At 46.3% G+C, this 18,458-nt stretch overlaps 1 protein-coding gene across 1 annotated transcript in view; it reads right to left on the bottom strand.

Moving 5' to 3' along the window:
* CPNE8 (copine 8) overlaps positions 1-18,458 on the bottom strand; it is a 334,982-nt gene that overhangs the window by 18,434 nt on the left and 298,090 nt on the right. Inside the window, exon 17 of the mRNA XM_030216303.1 lies at positions 4,211-4,313. Within this exon, the coding sequence (XP_030072163.1) occupies positions 4,211-4,313 (103 nt within the window). The remainder of the gene's footprint in view (positions 1-4,210; positions 4,314-18,458) is intronic.

Genomic DNA, 18,458 nt, shown 5'->3' with positions numbered 1-18,458 from the left:
GAGCTGGGTCTTGGCTGCTGGGAGACCGATGCACTGGCACTTCCTGCATGGAGAGGGAGCAGTCCTCCTGGCGTCAACACTTCTTGGGTGCCGAATCCTTTGATGCCCCAGAGCTCCTGGCACCATGCATCGAGACTCCTCAGTACCGACGTTGAATCCGCAATTCGCCTCAGGGTTGTGTCCAATGACACAGCAGGAGGCCTTGAGGCAGGTTGAAACCCATTCGATGCTTCACTGCTCCCAGTGTCTAAGGGTCTAGCAGCAGCCTTGCTTACCGACACTCCCAATGCCGACGCCTTCGACCTCGATGCCGAAGTCAAGCAGCCGGACTTGGCTCCAAAAATCCTCACTCGTTGAGCCTCTCTGGAAACCTGTGTCCTCTTCTTCATGCAAAGACAGAGAACACAGTGATGATTTTTTACTTCAAATCTGGGATACTTTTTGTGGCTGGGATGGGTTTTTATGTGAGTGTAACATTCTTAGAGATTCGGAGAGCATATATAGTCTCCCTTAAGACTGGAGCCCTAAACACATAGGGGTCCTTTTACTAAGCTGCAGTCAAAAGTGGTTTTACGTGCCCTTATGCAAGTCTTTCCCATGAGCTAAGGCCATTTGTACTGCTGCTGGAAAGTGGCCTATTTTCTATTTTTCAATTAATGGCTATGTGCTAATTTTGCCATTAGCATGCCTACATTAAAAAATATTAGTGCTTGAGCACCTTCCACCACCTATTTTGTAGGCAGGAAGGGCTCATGTGCTAATCGGTTAGCGCATCTATATTACTATGTGCTAACTGATTAGCGCAGAAATACACACTCTTCACCCCCATTCTCCTCTGCACTACATTTTTTTTTTTAGCATGTGGTGTGTGCATGCATATCCAAAAATTACCACAGGTCGATCTTTAACTCTTGCTGAAGGTAATATCAACATGTTCAATAAACAAAAAAACAAAAAAAGTGTGGAAAAATATACATAGCATATCAATATTATCACTATACCATGTTCAGAAGACCTCAAGGAGGAGAAGGGGAAGGAAGGAGATATTAGGTTATACATGATAATTTTTTTTCTATTAGTCTTTCCCAATATTCCAGAACCTGTGGATAGTTGTGTCAATCAACCAGCAGGTGGAGACAGAGAACTGAAAACTGAGCTGAGAGATATCTCTCTTGACATCCAGTCCAGCTCCTCCGTATTTACTTAGACAAGCATTAAGGAGAAACTCAAAATAAATACAACAGCCTTAAACAACTCGCTTACCTAATACTAACCAGATGAGCAAACATGTGTGGACCTCTCTCATCTATGGACAATTTGTAGAGGACAAGAGATATGCAGAAAGCACTATGCAAGGTGACAGTCATTATTTGACCCATTATTTCGCACCAACTAAACATCTCAGAAACCTCAGACAGGCCTCTGGAGTAGTGGGAAGGACTAATGGAAAGAAAACTATAAGGTAAGACTTAATTTCTCCTTCTATTATGTAGCTTCCCACTATTCCAAAACCTGTGGGATGTTCAAAAGCAATCCCTAAAGTGGGTCACATCCTGGTGCCGCTACCAAAGGACCAAAGCCCCCCAACTGGCTTCCGAGCACGCTGCAATGTCCACCCTGTAGTACTTGGCAAAGGTATGCAGCATCGACCTCGTATCCGCACATATCTGCTAGAAACAGTAAAGTAGTCTCCCACTCAGGATGTCGCTGTATGCCTTGTACAAAGAGTCTGAAAGGCCTGAGGAGCCTGCTTCCTCACAAGCAAATAAGCTGACATGATACTCTTCTTCAGCCATCTAGCAATTGTGGGCTTGGAAGCCATGAGGCTAAGCCTTTGATTACCAAAAAGCACAATCTGTCCGATTTTTGAAACTTATTCGTGATTTCCAAATATATAATGAGGACCCTATGCACATTGTGGACCTTCAAGGAAGAATACTGAGCTTCTTTGTCCTCTTTGCGAAAGGATGGAAGCTCCATGGGTAGAAACTGTGCAAGGTGACCCTCCTCGTCCAAAAGGTGAAGGGATCCCGATAAAAGAGAGCCTGAAGCTCCAAAACCCTACATGCCGACACAGCAGCAACCAAGAATGCTGTCTTTAGTATAAGAACATTCAAGGAGTTCTTCTGGAATGGCTCAAAAGGGGCTTCTGAAGAGCCCAAGGGACTAAATTAAGGTTCCACTCTGGACATGGTATACAAAAGGGAGGCGCCTGCAAAAATCAAACAATATCCGGGGTAAGGTGCATTAGGTGTCTTCTGTTATTGGCCCATAAAAACAGGCTAAAGCCGCAACATGAACTTTTAAAGAACCCAATGCCAATCATTTCTGATTGGAGAAATGCTAGATGTGCGTGATCTAAGCAGAGAAGGGAGACAGTCCGTGCTCAGAACATCAGCCCTCAAATGTCCTCCACACCCTTGCATTTAGTAACATACATAGTAAATGACGGCAGAAAAAGACCCGCATGGTCCATCCAGTCTGCCCTACAAGATAAACTCATATGTGCTACTTTTTGTGTATACCTTACCTTGATTTGTACCTGTCCTTTTCAGGGCACAGACCGTGTAAGTCTGCCCAGCACTATCCCCGCCTCCCAACCACCAGCCCCGCCTCCCACCACCGGCTCTGCCACCCAATCTCGGCTAAGCTCCATAGATGTAGAGCGTATCTGAACCTGAAGTAAGGTAGCAATGACAGTATCAAAATAACCTTTTCATCTCAACTGAGCCCTTTCAATGGCCAAGCTGTAAGACCAAAGGGGCACGGATACTCCATGTGGACCAGACCTTGTTTCAGCGGGCAAATCAGGTCTGCATTCCACGAACTCTGCGACCAATCTGGGGCTACGAGAATAATTCAACCTTGGTGCAGTGCGATGCTTTTCAACATGCAACTACTATGGGTCAAGGAGGGAAGGCATATAGTAGATGTGTCTTTGGCCAAGGCTGCAGTAGGTCATTGGTCCCCATTGAGCCCGGTTCTTTCCAATGGATGAAGAACTTGTGCACTTCAGCATTCCTTTTTGTCGCCATCAAGTCCAGAAGTGGAGAACCCCATCAGCTGAAACCCCTGGCTGGATAGTTGTTGATATATGCCACTGTCATTGCATTATTGGAGAAAACTCGAACTGGAGCCCCCGCCAGAAAGGGAGTGAAGTCACAAAGGGCATTCCACACTGCCCTGAGCTGCAAGTGATTTATCAGCCACTGAGACTCATGTTTCATCCGGATTCCCTATGCCAGATGGAACTTCTAATGAACTCCCCATCCTAACTTGTTGTAATCTGTAGTAACCACCTCCCATTGGGTTAACAGAAAGGGAGCTCCGACAGTCAGATTCCTTGGCGACAACCACCACTGCATACTCCGTCTGGCAACCAGCATCCAAGGATGATGAAAGTCATACTTCTGCGACACCGGAGACCAGCAGACTTACCACTGCTGGCTCCTCCCCCCAAGCTCACAGTCTCCACAAGTCTTACCACAGATGAGAAAGGCTCAGGACTGATACTTTGCCCCACGCTCTCCAGCAAACCTCTTTCCTCCTCCTCCTTTTTTTTTAAGGTTGTTGGCCTGGAAAAGGAGAGGGAACAGGGGCACCAGAGACAGGGATCTGAAGATTTCCAGATACAATTCTGCACTCAAGCCACCTGCAAAGTTCAACTGGACCAAGAGAAAAGCACTCAGAACCAGAGGCTGAAAAGTGTGTCCATCCACCTGCTAGATACAGAAAGTCCTGAGGATCTGAGCTGGATGCCAAGAGAGAGATGTCTCAGCTGAGTTTTCAGTTTTTTTTATCTCCACCTTCTGGTTGATAAACACCACTATCACACAGGTTCTAGAATACACATTAAACCTAAGGAAAACCAATAAAGAACATTATTCCAAATTTTGAACCTGCTTATTATTTATTTAGGTGCATTTGTACCCCACACTTTCCCACATAAGCAGGCGCACAAGAAGTGTTGAATCTATAAAACATATTTTTGCCCTTGCCATTTTAATTGCTTCTAAGCCTGCAGATTCAAAGTACCTGTGACATGCAAAATGCTGGTAGGGTTTCAAAACTGCACCTCCTATTTAAGAGGTATTAAGATCAACAGAAAGAAGAAACTGAAGGTGAAGGTGAAGTAATAGTTCAAATCTTTCTAAATTTAAAACAAATTGCATGGTGACAGTATTTCAGAATTAAAATGTTTTATACTCACATTAACTATGGACTCCTTTGTCTGTGCCATGTCAGAGATAACTCCATCTGTAATAATCAGCAGAACAAAATATTGGGAGCCATCCTTTACTGAAGAGGCATACCTATATGAACAAAATAAACTAAAGTTACTGCAGAATAACATAACAGAAAATAGTCTGATAAAAATAATAATTACAATGATTGTAAAATATATTGTCATATACAAATCTTTCATTTTCTTCAGTAGATATTCACTAAAGTGCAGTAACTCACTCTATGGTTAAAGTGAAGGTACTTACCTGTAAGCAGATGTTCTCTGAAGACAGCAGGCTTTTTATTCTCACAAGTGGATGACGCCAACCCGTTTATCCTGGTGCAGAATTTACCAGAGATAATGAGAGCTTTGTGGAGAGCGAGACACACTTCACCGCGGATGTGGGAGTGCCTTCCGCATGCCGCGAGATTGCAGTCTCCTCAGTTTAATAAAGTAAAAATAACAAAGGAGACAACTCCAAGGGGAGGTGGGAGGGATTGTGAGAATATAAAGTAAGTACCTTCACTTTCTCTGAGGACAGGGGGCTTTGTCAATAGCAAACCTCTCATGAAGTAACCAACTAGAGGTTGTACAGAGATGGGCATACCTTCTACCTGGTGATGATAAGCACTAATTGCATTGAGATGAACCCTTACAGAGTTGGTTTTCAAACCACACTCAGAGAGGTGCAGGAGGTATTCAAGCAGCTTTTGTGTAGGGCAAGTGAGGGGACCTAAAGTCTTGCCCTTAGACCAGATGGCAAATCTCCTCCACTTAAATAAGAAATACATCTTAGTGGAGTCTTTCCTGGAAGCCAGCAAGATACAGGAAACACCCTCCTACAAATCTAAGAATTCAAATGATCTTAACACCCAAGCCGTGAGGGCCAAGAATTGGAGGTTGGAATGTAGAAGGTATCCCTCGTTCTTTGTGATGAGGGTCGGAAAATATTCCAATCTGCATGGCTCTTCGGAGGACAAATCCAGAAGAAGAGAAAATCAGATCTGCTTCAACCAGTAAGGGGTGATTATAATCATGGCTCCCTAGTCTTGCTTCAGTTTCAGCAAAGTTTTCTCTATGAGAGGTATTGAAGGATACACATATAGAAAACCCTCCCCTCAATGGAGAAAGGTATCTGACACTAGTCTGCCATGTGATCTGAGCCTGGAACAGAACTGGGGGACTTTGTTGTTGAGATGAGTGGCAAAAAGATCCACTCTCAGAAGATTTTGTTGGCTACGCCCATGTTAAGAGACTACTCGTGTGGTTACAAAATCCTGCTCCATCTGTCTACCAGGCAGTTGTCCTTTCCTGCTAGGTATGTAGCTCAAAGTACTATTCTGTGAAGGAGGGCCCACTGTCACATCCCCTCTGCTTTCTGAGAGAAGGGGTAGGATCCCATACCCCCTCCTTGTTCACATAGAAGATTGCAACCTGGTTGTCCGTTTGAATGAGAATAATTTGATTCTGTAGCTGCTCTCTGAAAGCCTTTAGAGCATTCCAAAAGGCCCACAGCTCAAGGAGGTTGATATGGAGATCTTTTCCTTAGCTGACCAAGTCCCTTGGGTGTGAAGCCCATTCACATGAGCTCTCCATCACAGGTTGGATGCAGCCATGGTTAGCAACTTCTGAGGAAGCAGAATTTGGAATGGTAGTCCCACAGTCAAATTTGTCCAAACTGTCCACCAGATAAGGGCATGAGTCAACTCTGGAGGAATCTGGATTACATCTGCTGAATTCCCAGCCACTTGAGACCATTGGGAAGCTAGGGTTCACTGGGCCTCTCTCAAATAGAGACTTGCCAAGGAAGTGACATGCATTGTTAAAGTCAAAATCTCAACATTTGCCGAGCTGTGACCTGCTTGCTGCTTCGGACTTGTGAAGCGAGTGTTGTCAAGGTCTTTGCTCTCGCTTGTGGAAGAAAAGCCTGAATCTGCAATGTAATGAGCTGGGCTCCTGTGCACTCCAATCACTCAACCAGAAGAAGGTGGGATGTGGGGTGGTTTATGATGAACCCTAGTAACTCCAATACCTGAATAGTTAGGTGCATTGACTCCCTCCTGTGATGTGCTCTTCCATCAGCCAATCATCCAGCTAGGGAAACACATATACTTCCAGTCTTCAGAAATATGCTGCAACTATTGCTAGACACTTGGTGAATACCCTGGGAGCTGACGTGAGGCCAAATGCGATACTAGTAGTGGTGTTTCCCTATTCGGAATCTGAGATACTTCCTGTGACTGAAGTATCAAAATGTGGATATAGGCATCCTTTAAGTCCAAAGAATATAGCCAATCTTTTTCCTGAATCATTGGGAGAAGGGTGCCCAGGGAAATCATCCTAAACTTTTCTTTGACCAGAAATTTGTTCAGGTTACTTAGGTCTAGGATAGGCAGAAATCATCCCATCTTCTTGGGCACAAGGAAGTACTTGGAATAAAATCCCTTCCCTTCTTCCCATGGTGGCTCGGGTTCCACCACACTGGCCTGTAGGAGGTGGAGATTTCCTTTACAGTGCTCTCAGATACTAAGACCTTGGTATTTTCTAATTGCTCAAGCACTGTCCGTTTAGTGAAGGGGCAGAATAAGGATGGCTATCCATATAATGGTGACAATCAGTCATGACTAAACATATACAGGGCAATTCTATAACAGGGCACCTGGTAGGAGCCTATTCTATAAAGTAACATAGGTGCCTATTTTTTAAATAAAATTCTAGCCTAACACACACCTAGAAATTAGGTGCGAACACTTATGCCAGTCATAGAGCTAGTGTAAATGTTCGTGCCTAAAAGCAAGATATACGTGCATTACTTATAGTATTCTATAAGTTATGCACGCAAGTGTGAGCCCACCATGTGAATATGCGTTGTGCCAGACATGTGCATATTTAGAGAATGGCGTTTAGGTGGAATACTGGCATACACAAGCATATTTATGTACATAGTTATATTCAGCAACCTTGACTAGATGTATATTGGAACTCAATATACGCATTAATTTAAATGCTACCCACTAGCATTTAAATTAAAACACTGGCCACCACTGTTGAATATTAAGCACCCTCCCCCCCCCCCCCCAGTTATTTCTCATAGATAAAGAATGGAAAAAGCCATAGGAATAGATATTCGAAAGATATAGGTACCCAACTTCAGATCTGAGGTGGTGACTTATAGATCACATGCAAGAGAATCCAAGTGGGAGAGATCCTTAAATTTTGCTAAACTTGGGGAACAATACTGGATATATTTGTTGAACACAGTAGAGCCAAAAGGTGTGAATACGGAAATGTTACAGCAAAACATGATATAATATTTTTAGTTAAATCAAAATATAGATTTGTAGAAAGATACCAATGATATTCATTTTACTATTGATCAATGAGAATGTGCACCACTAATGCTATCACCATGAGTACTATTTAAGAGAATGAAGTCAGGCAGAAGCTTTTGGACTAAATAAAGGTGTTTGAGCCTTAAAGCAGAATTATTCATAACTATGATTCTGTGTGCAATGACTCAAGAAGTAAATTTGAATAATGCTTTGAGATCAGGTGCTTTCATCAGTGACTCAGCTCATGGTTTTCTAAAGCTAAGTACCAGTTTTTTAGTTTTTTATGTTTCAACAATTTTTTATTGATGAGGTCACATGGTATACAATTCCATCTCAGTCAATATAAATCGTATAACAGCGAAGTCTAGTACACATTACTAAACCTGAAACGTCCATCATCAATGTTTTCCAAACTTTTCTCCCCTATCCCTTCCTTCTTGTCTTCTCCTATATTTATAATGTGTACATGTATAATTACTGTGCAGTTGCATAACTATTAACAATAAACTTTTATATGAAACTCCAATATTTACAACTCGTGTTTTACTCAGTGTATTATCCCAACAATATTTACTGGTGGGTCCTCTTAATGTGCTCCTTCGAAGGATTGTTCTCCTATCTAATATTACACATGTCCCTCTACTATGCATTGAACATTACCCTTCCCACTCCTATAGTTTTTTAGTTTTTAAATGTAGTAAATAATAATAAAGTTCAAATAGACCAATGATTATAAGTAAGCATAAGACTAATAAAAAAATGTGTACTCTTTATATGATGATCCACAGAGCTGTAGTTCTCACTATAAAATTATAAGATATCCGCCACCAGGGTCCCTTTGGGTCTTAATACAGTAGTCCTCCTTCAATCCAATTCTTCCATAATGTTATTCCATTGATCTTTTAAGCTTCTATTCTTTATGTCACAGGTCAAGGTGTCTATGAGCAAAATGCTGAACACACTATGCAACCACTCAGATTGGGAGGGAAATTGCACACTCTTCCTTCATGGCAACAGAACATTTGGAAACCAACAAGTAATTATCACTTTTGCCTTTTTTTCTGTGCACAGCTGGTAACATAACCCATAGAAAAAAGTAGTCTGGAAACCATGTAAAGTGTTTTTTCATGTTCCAAATATCTTTATTTCCTTAAGAACACAACAATAATATAACTTAGTAACAACAACCAAACAATCACTAATATTCACTCTGTTACTATTACATCATCCAGCAACTTTCATTTATGGTTACTCTATTTTTCATTCATTTCTCCTCCGCTATCTTTTTGTACCTGCGACAGAGGCATATTCCACCTAATTCTATAATCTTATGCACATATTTTCACACTTACTCGCTAATTCTATAAATGTCGTCAAAATCTGTGCATGCAAATTTGGCCGTGCGTCCAATTTATTGATACTAATTACATTTAATTGGAATTTATGAACGAGTAAAAAAAATAAAATAAAATAAAATGGGTGCAGAAATGAGAGGGTCATGGGAGGAATCGGAGCCTTCCTAGCATTTACGAGTGTTGTTATAGAATAAGGGGGCTACACGTCCAATTTAGGTGCATACATTTGCACCATATTTTAGTTGGTGCAAATGGCCAAGCCTAAAGTTAGGTGTGCGTCCAGGCATAAGCGCTATTCTAAAAACCATGCCTAACTTTAAGCATGGCTTTTAGAATGCACTTTTTTTTCGGCCCCATATATAGAATTCATCCCTTAGCATGCAAAATTATGTACACAGGTTATAGAATACTGGCAGTTATGCACTTATATAAATTGGTAAATTAGGGGCTAATTGGCACTAAAAACCAATAATAAGCAATAACTGGAGTTAATTGTTGTTAATTAGCACTAATTTGCAGTTATATGTGTAACTGCACTTAGTCACTATTCTAGAAACTTAGACGGGCATTTTTGATAAAACATCTAAGTCTGATTTTGGACGTTTTGCTAGAAACGTCCAAAAATCAAGTGGTGAACATAGGCATTTTTCAGGTTCGAAAATGGCTATCCTTTTGGTTCAAAGATCATCTGTTTCCTACATGTTTTGTGGTTATTGCATTTTTCTTTTGGGACTATTTTGTAAAGTAAAACATCCAAGAGAAAAACGCCCATAAACCAGCCATTGGGGCCATTATTCTTAGTAGACTGGCCACACAGACATCCCAGCAGAGCAGTGAGGCAGCCTAGGGGGCACTGTAGTGGACTTCACATAAAAGGTTCCAGGTACACATCTCACTATAACCCTTATATATTGTATGGTGAGTCCTCCTGGAGCAGAAAAATACCTACTGTAACTCACTGTACACCACTACAATAGCTGTCAAGCTTGCAGTTGTCACTTATATGTAGGTACAGTAAGTATTTAGTATTTTTTGGAGGGCTCACACTTTCCACCAAAGTGTACCAGTTAGAGTGGGATATAGGCTTGGGTCCCTGGCTCTACAATCCACTTGTACTGACCACCAGGCTACTCCTAGGACCTGCTTGCTGTTCTAATAGGAATGACCATCATATCTGAAGCTATAATAGAGTCTGGTATGTACTGTCACTGTCACATCTTAGGGGGCTGGGGGGGCAGTGACCACTGGGGGAGTAAGAGGGTGTTATGCCTTAATCCCTTCAGTGGTCATTTAGGGCACCTTTTGGTCACTTAGTTATGATTGAAACATGTCTAGCCAAAAAGTCTTAATTTTGGTCTTACAAGTTTTCATTTTGTTCAGTTATTGCAGAAAACCATCTATCTTTTGGTGCCACCCATGTCATGCCCAAAACATCTAAAATAGGGGTGTCAAAAATCGCAACTTGGACATTTTTTTTTTAATTTATATGAAGTCTTTATTGAAAAAATATGAACAATTGTCCAACAAAACATAACAGGAATGGACCTTATATGTTACATAGAATGTCATACCACATAGCGTAAACAACACATTAATCAGTGCAGAACACACAAACCCCACGTTGCCAGCCAAATAAGCCCAGATCCATATACTGGCTTGCTACTGTACATGTACAAACAAAGCCTCCAACACTTCAATCTTTATGGAACTTTTACATTATAGAACAACACCCCTCCCCCTAACCCACCCCTCCCCCCTTACCCCCCTCCCTGTTTGGACTTGCACAAATAGTACTCGTATCATTCTGCAGGTTTTGTAGTTATGAGAAAAGAATCCCAAATTGAGTGCCACCTACTGAGTTGGTTACACCTCTCAGCTATTAATTTTTCCATCTCACAGACATATCCCAGTTTCTTAAGCCACCGAGCTAATGGTGGGACTGCAGGTTGTTTCCAACATGCGGCTATGACAATTCTAGCAGCACATGTGGCATAACGTAAAAGGTGATATTGAGCGGGAGAAAATCCCACCACTTTTGCTGAGAAGAGGAGGACTGTGGGGTGCCACGGGACAGGGCTTCCTAACCACACCTGCAGTCTGCTGCGAACCGCTTTCCAGAAAGCCCTGATTTTCCTACAGTTCCACCAAACATGCCCCATAGAACCCTTAACCCCACAACCCCTCCAGCACAACCCCGACAACGCTGGGTAAATGCGCTGAAGGCGATCAGGTGACATATACCACCTAAATAGGACTTTAATGGCATTCTCCTTAAAAGGAACATGAGACGACACCTTCGCCGCATCTCTCTCCATCCTCTCCCATTCCACCTCCTCCACCTCCATGCCCAACTCCTGCTGCCAACTCCTCCTATGAAGAGTGTATCGGGGTGCTTGCTGTATGATGACATTGTGGAGACGTGATATCAGCCCACTGTTCGTTTCCGTGCCCTCACAAAGATGCTCTAATACTGACTCTTCCCTAAGCATCACTTCCCGGACTGCTCATGTTTTAAGGAAATGATGCAATTGAAGGTAGGCATATTCATCAGTCTCCACTACTGAGAATTTCTCTCGGGCTTCTGGGTATGACATAAGAGACTCCCCCTCAAACAGCTGTCCCCACCTTCGCAGCCCTCCCTCGTACCTCGTTCTATTCCCGGGTAAAACAATGTGTTATACGCAATAGGGGACAGGCAGACAGTGTGCACCTACGATGTGGAAAAAGACTATCCCAGTTAGCTAGAGTAATATATATAGAAGGACACAGGCCCTCCCCCAATGACCTAAGGGAGCTCGGAAGCCACATTATCGCCCCTAGGGGCCTATCACCCACAGTAAATTGCTCTATATGCACCCAATGCCTATCGGGATGATCCTGAAACCAGTCCACAGCCGCACGCGCCTGCACTGCCCAATGGTACCAACTCAAGTTAGGAACCCCAAGCCCACCCCGATTCCTTGCTTGATATAAGAAGGCCCTCGCTAATCTCGGCCTCTTGCCTGCCCATATAAAGCGCACAATACGATCTTTTGTGCAGCTAAGAACTTGCGGGGCATCTCGATTGGGAGGGCATGAAATAGATATAGCAGGCGCGGCAAAACATTCATCTTAACTGCGGCTATACGACCGAACCAGGAAAGTTCCAAGTCACCCCCACCTTTCCATGTCCGCTGTAAGCGCCCGAGCCATTCCCTTATAGTTAGCTGAAAAGAGGTCTGAAAGCTTAGCCGTTATGTTCACTCCCAAATATCGGAGGCTCTTATTAGCCCACCGAAAAGCGTACAAGGACTTTAATTCTTCCACTGTTTCTGTAGGAAGCGACACGTTTAAGACTTCAGATTTTGACATATTCACTCGAAACCCTGATACTACCGAGTACTCCTCAATGTCCCGCAAGAGCACAGGAAATGTGGTCAGAGGCCGAGGGACAAAGAGCAGCACATCATCAGCAAACAAAGACAATTTATGCTCCCTCCCCGCTATCGTAATGCCAGTGATCCCCGGATTTGATCTGACCCTAGAGGCAAATGGTTCCATCACCATAGCGAACAATAGCGGAGAGAGAGGACACCCCTGCCTAGTACCTCTATGTAAGGTAAACAACTCAGAATTCCCCCCATTCACTCTAATACACGCTTTTGGCGAGCTATAGAATGCTTGAATCCACCCTCGGAACTGTGCCCCAATCCCAAATGTCTCCAGAACTTTGTACATAAATGGCCAATGCACCCTGTCAAAAGCCTTTTCGGCGTCTAGACTAAGGAGACACAGAGGCCTTCTAAATCTTTTAGCCAAGTATATAATATCTACAACTCGCCTGGTGTTATCCATTGCCTTTCTGTGTGGAACAAAGCCCACTTGATCTGGATGAATGATTGTGGGAAGCAGAGGGGCCAGTCTGTTGGCCAGAACCTTAGCTAATATTTTAAAGTCTGCGTTTAAGACCGATATGGGGCGATAAGAGCCACACTCTAAGAGGTCTTTGTTTGGTTTTGGTAGCACAGCTATCCAGGCCTCAAGCATAGAAGGAGGTAAGGCCTCCCCCTTCCCAATTTGATTGAACAAGTCTGCCAAAAGTGGGGCCAGTTCCGGGATAAATTTCTTATAGAATTCGTTAGGGAGCCCATCCAACCCCGGGGACTTACAAGATGGTAAATTCTGGATAGCCTTTTGGATTTCAATTGGGGTAACTGGCGCATCTAGAGTTGCTCACTGTTGGTTTGTCAAGGATTCTAGCTCACTCTGTGCTAAGTATTCTGTGATAGATTCTGCAGATGGATTAATCTCCTGATCATATAGCTCCTGATAAAACTCGTTAAAGCGCCTACGTATAGCCTCTGAGGTGTTAAGCATATCTCCCGCACCACCCCGGACCTGAGTCACTGCCCTCTCCACCTTCTGTTTTCGCAGTCGTATGGCCAAAAGACGGCCTGCCTTATTAGTAAATTCATAGGAACGAACTTTAGTTCTTGATTGGAGCTGGCATAAGTGCTCTGAATAGATAGAATCCAGCTGGATTCGCTGGCTGCGCAGCTCCTCCAGGACTTCCTGGGAGCCACACACCTTGTGCCGTTCCTCTAGTTTCCGAATCTTATCCAAACATTGAGCCAATTGATGCCTACGGGCCTTAGCTCGCTGGCTGGCCAGTTGCAGGAAGTAACCTCTTGACACGGCCTTCATAGCGTCCCACACTATATTGAGGGGAGGGCCCGACTCCATATTTAACTCCAAATACTCCTTTAACACTTTCCTACATCCCTCCACAACCTCCCTTTCTTGCAGCACATTTGCATTGAGCGTCCATCTCTTATCTTTATGCTCTGCCTTGATATTGGGCAGCGTAACCCAGACCGGCGCATGGTCCGATAGTGTCACACTGCCAATACCTGTGCTCGGACCTCTTTCTACTAGGGCTACATCAAGAAAGATATAATCGATTCGTGAGTATGAGGCATGCACTGCAGAGAAGAATGTATAATCTCTCACATGTGCATGACCCAGCCTCCAAACATCAAGAGTTCCCAGAGAGTGAGCCAGAGAACCTAAAGCCAAAGAGTCCTTACTCCCTACTTGCTGGGCAGATCCAGATGGTAAAATTATGTATCATACCTGATAATTTTCTTTCCATTAATCATAGCTGATCAATCCATAGACTGGTGGGTTGTGTCCATCTACCAGCAGGTGGAGATAGAGAGCAAACCTTTGCCTCCCTATATGTGGTCATGTGCTGCCGGAAACTCCTCAGTATGTCGATATCAAAGCTCCATCCGCAGGACTCAGCACTTAGAGAATTACACCCACAAAGGGACACTCTGCCCAGCTCACCACCGTCGAAACGGGGGAGGGGAATTAACCCAGCTCATCCCCACACAAGTGGGGGAGGGGAATCTGTCCAGCTCATCCCCGCGGAGCGGGGGAGGGACACCACCCCGCCGATGCGGGGGGATCTGGCTTATCCTGCAACCGCAACCGCGGGAGGAGCTGACTGACCCTAACACCGCCGAAGCGGGAGGGGTACAAAGCTGCCCTACAGCCGCACGAAGCGGGAGGGAGTGCCGGCAGAATTTAAGTCTCAATCCAGCCCCGTAAAACGGAGGGGAGAGGAATGCAGCAGCTCACTGTAACACAAACTCGTCTCAACTCTTGAAGAATCCAAGTGAAAAAACTTGAACACGAAGTCCTCCTGAAGTAACTAAAGACTAAACTTGAACCTAAAATTCAACCAGAATATAAACAGTACAGATATCTGGGAGGGGCTATGGATTGATCAGCTATGATTAATGGAAAGAAAATTATCAGGTATGATACATAATTTTACCTTCCATATCATCATGCTGATCAATCCATAGACTGGTGGGATGTACCGAAGCAGTACTCACCCAGGGCGGGACATTGAAATCCCTGACCTCAACACTGAAGCTCCAAACCGGGCCTCTGCCCGAGCAGCCACAGTCAAGCGGTAATGCTTGGAGAATGTATGGGCCGATGCCCAAGTTGCCGCCTTGCATACCTCTGCCAAGGAGACGGAGACGGACCCGGCCTCCGCCATCGAGGCCACCTGAGCTCTAGTGGAGTGGGCCTTCAACTGAATAGGCGGCACCTTCCCCGCGTCCAAATAAGCCGCTGCAATGGCTTCCTTGACCCATCTTGCCACTGTAGGCTTAGCAGCCTGCAGACCCTTACGAGGACCTGCAAACAGGACAAACAGATGATCCGATTTCCGGAAAGCATTGGTCACTTCCAAGTATCTGATGAGGACCCGTCTCACATCCAGACATTTGAGAGCAGAATACTCTTCTGGGTAGTCCTCCCTACGAAAGGAAGGGAGACAGAGCTGCTGACTCACATGGAAGCGAGAACAATCTTGGGTAGGAAGGAAGGCACTGTGCGAATAGTCACTCCTGCCTCAGTGAACTACAGAAAAAACTCTCGACAAGAGAGTGCCTGGAGCTCGGAAACTCTTCTGGCTGAAGTGATAGCCACCAAAAAGACTGCTTTCAACGTCAGGTCTTTCAGAGATGCCCTCGCCAAGGGTTCAAAAGGCGGCTTTGTAAGGCTCTTAGCACCAGGTTGAGATTCCACGCAGGCACCACTGAGTGCAGAGGAGGGCGCAGGTGATTAACTCCCTTGAGGAAACGCACCACATCTGGCTGCGAAGCCAGGGAAGCACCCTTCAGGCGGCCCCTGAAGCAAGCCAGGGCCGCTACCTGGACTTCCAGGGAACTGAGCGACAGGCCTTTCTCCAGACCTTCTTGCAGGAACGCCAGCACTGAAGAAATTGGAGCAGTAAATGGAGAAAGTGAACCTGCTTCTGTAAGCAGTAGAAGTAGAGTGCTTCCTCGCTCTCAGCAGAGTGGCGATGACCTTGTCTGAGAAGCCCTTCTTCCTCAGACTCTGCCGCTCAATAGCCAGGCCGTAAGACCAAAGGGGGAGGGATCCTCCATCACCACGGGACCCTGATGTAACAGGCCCTGCTCCACTGGTAGTCGCAGAGGTTCGTCCACTGAGAGCCTGATCAAGTCCACATACCAGGGACGTCTGGGCCAATCCGGACCCACCAGGATTATCCGGCCCGGATGCTTTGCCACCCAGTCTAGCACCCTGCCCAACATGGGCCAGGGCGGGAACACATAGAGAAGCTCTTGTGTCGGCCACTGTTGGAGAAGAGCATCTACTCCCAGGGATCGAGGGTCCTGTCCTCTGCTGAAAAAGCGCGGCCCTTGGCAATTGGCCGATGACGCCATCAGATCTAGGCTCGGCTGGCCCCAGCGCTTCGTGATGTCCAAGAACGCCTGAACATATAGCTGCCACTCTCCGGGCTCCAAGGTATGGCGACTGAGAAAGTCCGCCTTGACATTCATGACTCCGGCAATGTGGGCCGCTGACAGCTGTTCCAGGTTCGCTTCCGCCCACTGGCATAGATTCATGGCCTCCTTGGCTAGAGGGGCGCTCTTGGTACCTCCCTGGCAGTTGACATAGGCCACAGCCGTGGCATTGTCCGACAGGACCCGTACAGGCTTCAACGCCAGTACCGGGATGAACTCCAAAAGCGCCAACCGAATGGCTCTGAGTTCCAGGAGGTTGATAGACCACTTTACCTCTGCAGGAGACCAGAGCCCCTGCGCTGTCCTTCCCAAGCAGCGGGCTCCCCAGCCCGACAAAGAGGCGTCCGTCGTGACGACAATCCACTCCGGGGTCACCAGAGGCATTCCTGCAGACAACTTGTCTGTCTGCGTCCACCAGCTCAGCGCCTTGCGCACTGCTGGGTCCAAGGGAAGGCGCACAGCATGATCCTCCGACATCGGAGTCCAGCGCTGCAGCAGAGAGTGTTGTAGTGGTCTCATATGAGCCCTGGCCCAGGGCACTACTTCCATCGTGGCCGTCATAGAGCCCAACAGCTGCACATAGTCCCAAGCCCGAAGAGGAGAGGCTACTAGGAACTGGTCCATCTGAGCCTGAAGCTTGACAATCCGATTGTCTGGCAGGAACACTCTGCCCACTTGGGTGTCGAATCGAACTCCCAGATACTCCAGGGACTGAGTTGGGCGCAGCTGGCTTTCCTCCCAGTTGATGATCCACCCCAGGGAGCTCAAAAGAGCAACCACCCGGTTCACAGCTTTGCCGCACTCTGCATCAGAGGGGGCTCGGATCAACCAGTCGTCCAGATAAGGATGGACTTGTACTCCTTCCTTCCTCAGGAAGGCCGCGATGGCCACCATTACTTTGGAGAAGGTCCGCGGAGCAGTAGCCAACCCGAACGGGAGGGCTCTGAACTGGAAGTGTCGGCCCAGTACTGCAAAACGCCGAAAGCGTTGATGAGGAGGCCAGATGGGAATATGCAAGTACGCTTCCTTGATGTCCAAGGATGCCAGGAACTCTCCTGCCTTCACTGCCGCTATAACAGAGCGGAGGGTCTCCATGCGAAAGTGCCTGATTGACCCCTTGAGGTCGAGGATAGGCCGTACAGAACCTCCTTTCTTTGGTACCCAAAGTAAATGGAGTAACGTCCCTTGCCAAGCTGATTTTCTGGCACCGGAACGACCGCACCCAGGCGGATCAGATTGTCCAAGGTCTGCTGCATTGCCACAGCTTGACCGGAGACTTGCAGGGAGAGAGTACAAACCCGTCTCTTAAGGGTCGGCAGAACTCTAGCTTGTAGCCGTCTCTGATGACTTCCCGCACTCAAGTGTCTGAAGTTATTGTGATCCACTCGCCCAGAAACGAGGACAGCCGTCCTCCAATCTGCACTGGGGCGTGGACCAAGGCCCCGTCATTGGGTACGAGACCCTAGGGGAGGACCGGAGGGAGCACCTCCGGGACGGCGGTCTCTGCGAAAGGAATGCTGCTTGGGGGAGAAGTTCCTCTTGCAGGAAGAGGGGGCAGAGGAGCCCGACCTGCCCGGGCGGTACCGACGGGCTTCCTGAAACCGTCCTCTGGAGGTACCGGGGCGAGCACTAGCCCGAGCCCAGACCTCTGGTAACCTCTTGCCCTTAGACGTGCCGAGATCGGTCACGATTTTGTCCAGCTCGACCCCAAAGAGCAGCTTGCCTTTAAAAGGCAATCTAGCCAGGCGGGATTTAGAGGCGTGGTCCGCAGACCTATGCTTCAGCCAAAGCCACCGCCGCGCAGAGATTGTCTGGGCCATGCCTTTAGCTGAGGCCCTCAAGACATCATACAGCAAGTCTGCCAAATAGGCTAAGCCCGATTCCAGGGCCGGCCAATCAGCCCTCAAGGAATGATCCGAGGGGGAAGCCCGCTGCACCATAGTCAGGCACGCCCTGGCCACATAGGAACCGCAAACTGAGGCCTGCAAACTTAAAGCAGCCGCCTCAAAGGACGACCTTAAGGCCGCCTCCAATCTTCTGTCTTGGGCGTCCTATAGGGCCGTGCCACCTTCCACCGGCAACGCCGTTTTCTTAGTCACCGCAGTGATTAAAGAAACCACGGTAGGCCACAGATAGGCCTCACGTTCACTTTCAGGCAAAGGATAGAGGCGGGACATAGCCCTAACCACTTTAAGGCTCGCTTCCGGGACATCCCACT

Source organism: Microcaecilia unicolor, chromosome 10, assembly GCF_901765095.1.
Source record: "Microcaecilia unicolor chromosome 10, aMicUni1.1, whole genome shotgun sequence".
Classification (NCBI taxonomy): Eukaryota; Metazoa; Chordata; class Amphibia; order Gymnophiona; family Siphonopidae; genus Microcaecilia; species Microcaecilia unicolor.
Note: the sequence above shows the minus strand (reverse complement) of the source record. Positions and strands in the feature narration are given on the sequence as shown.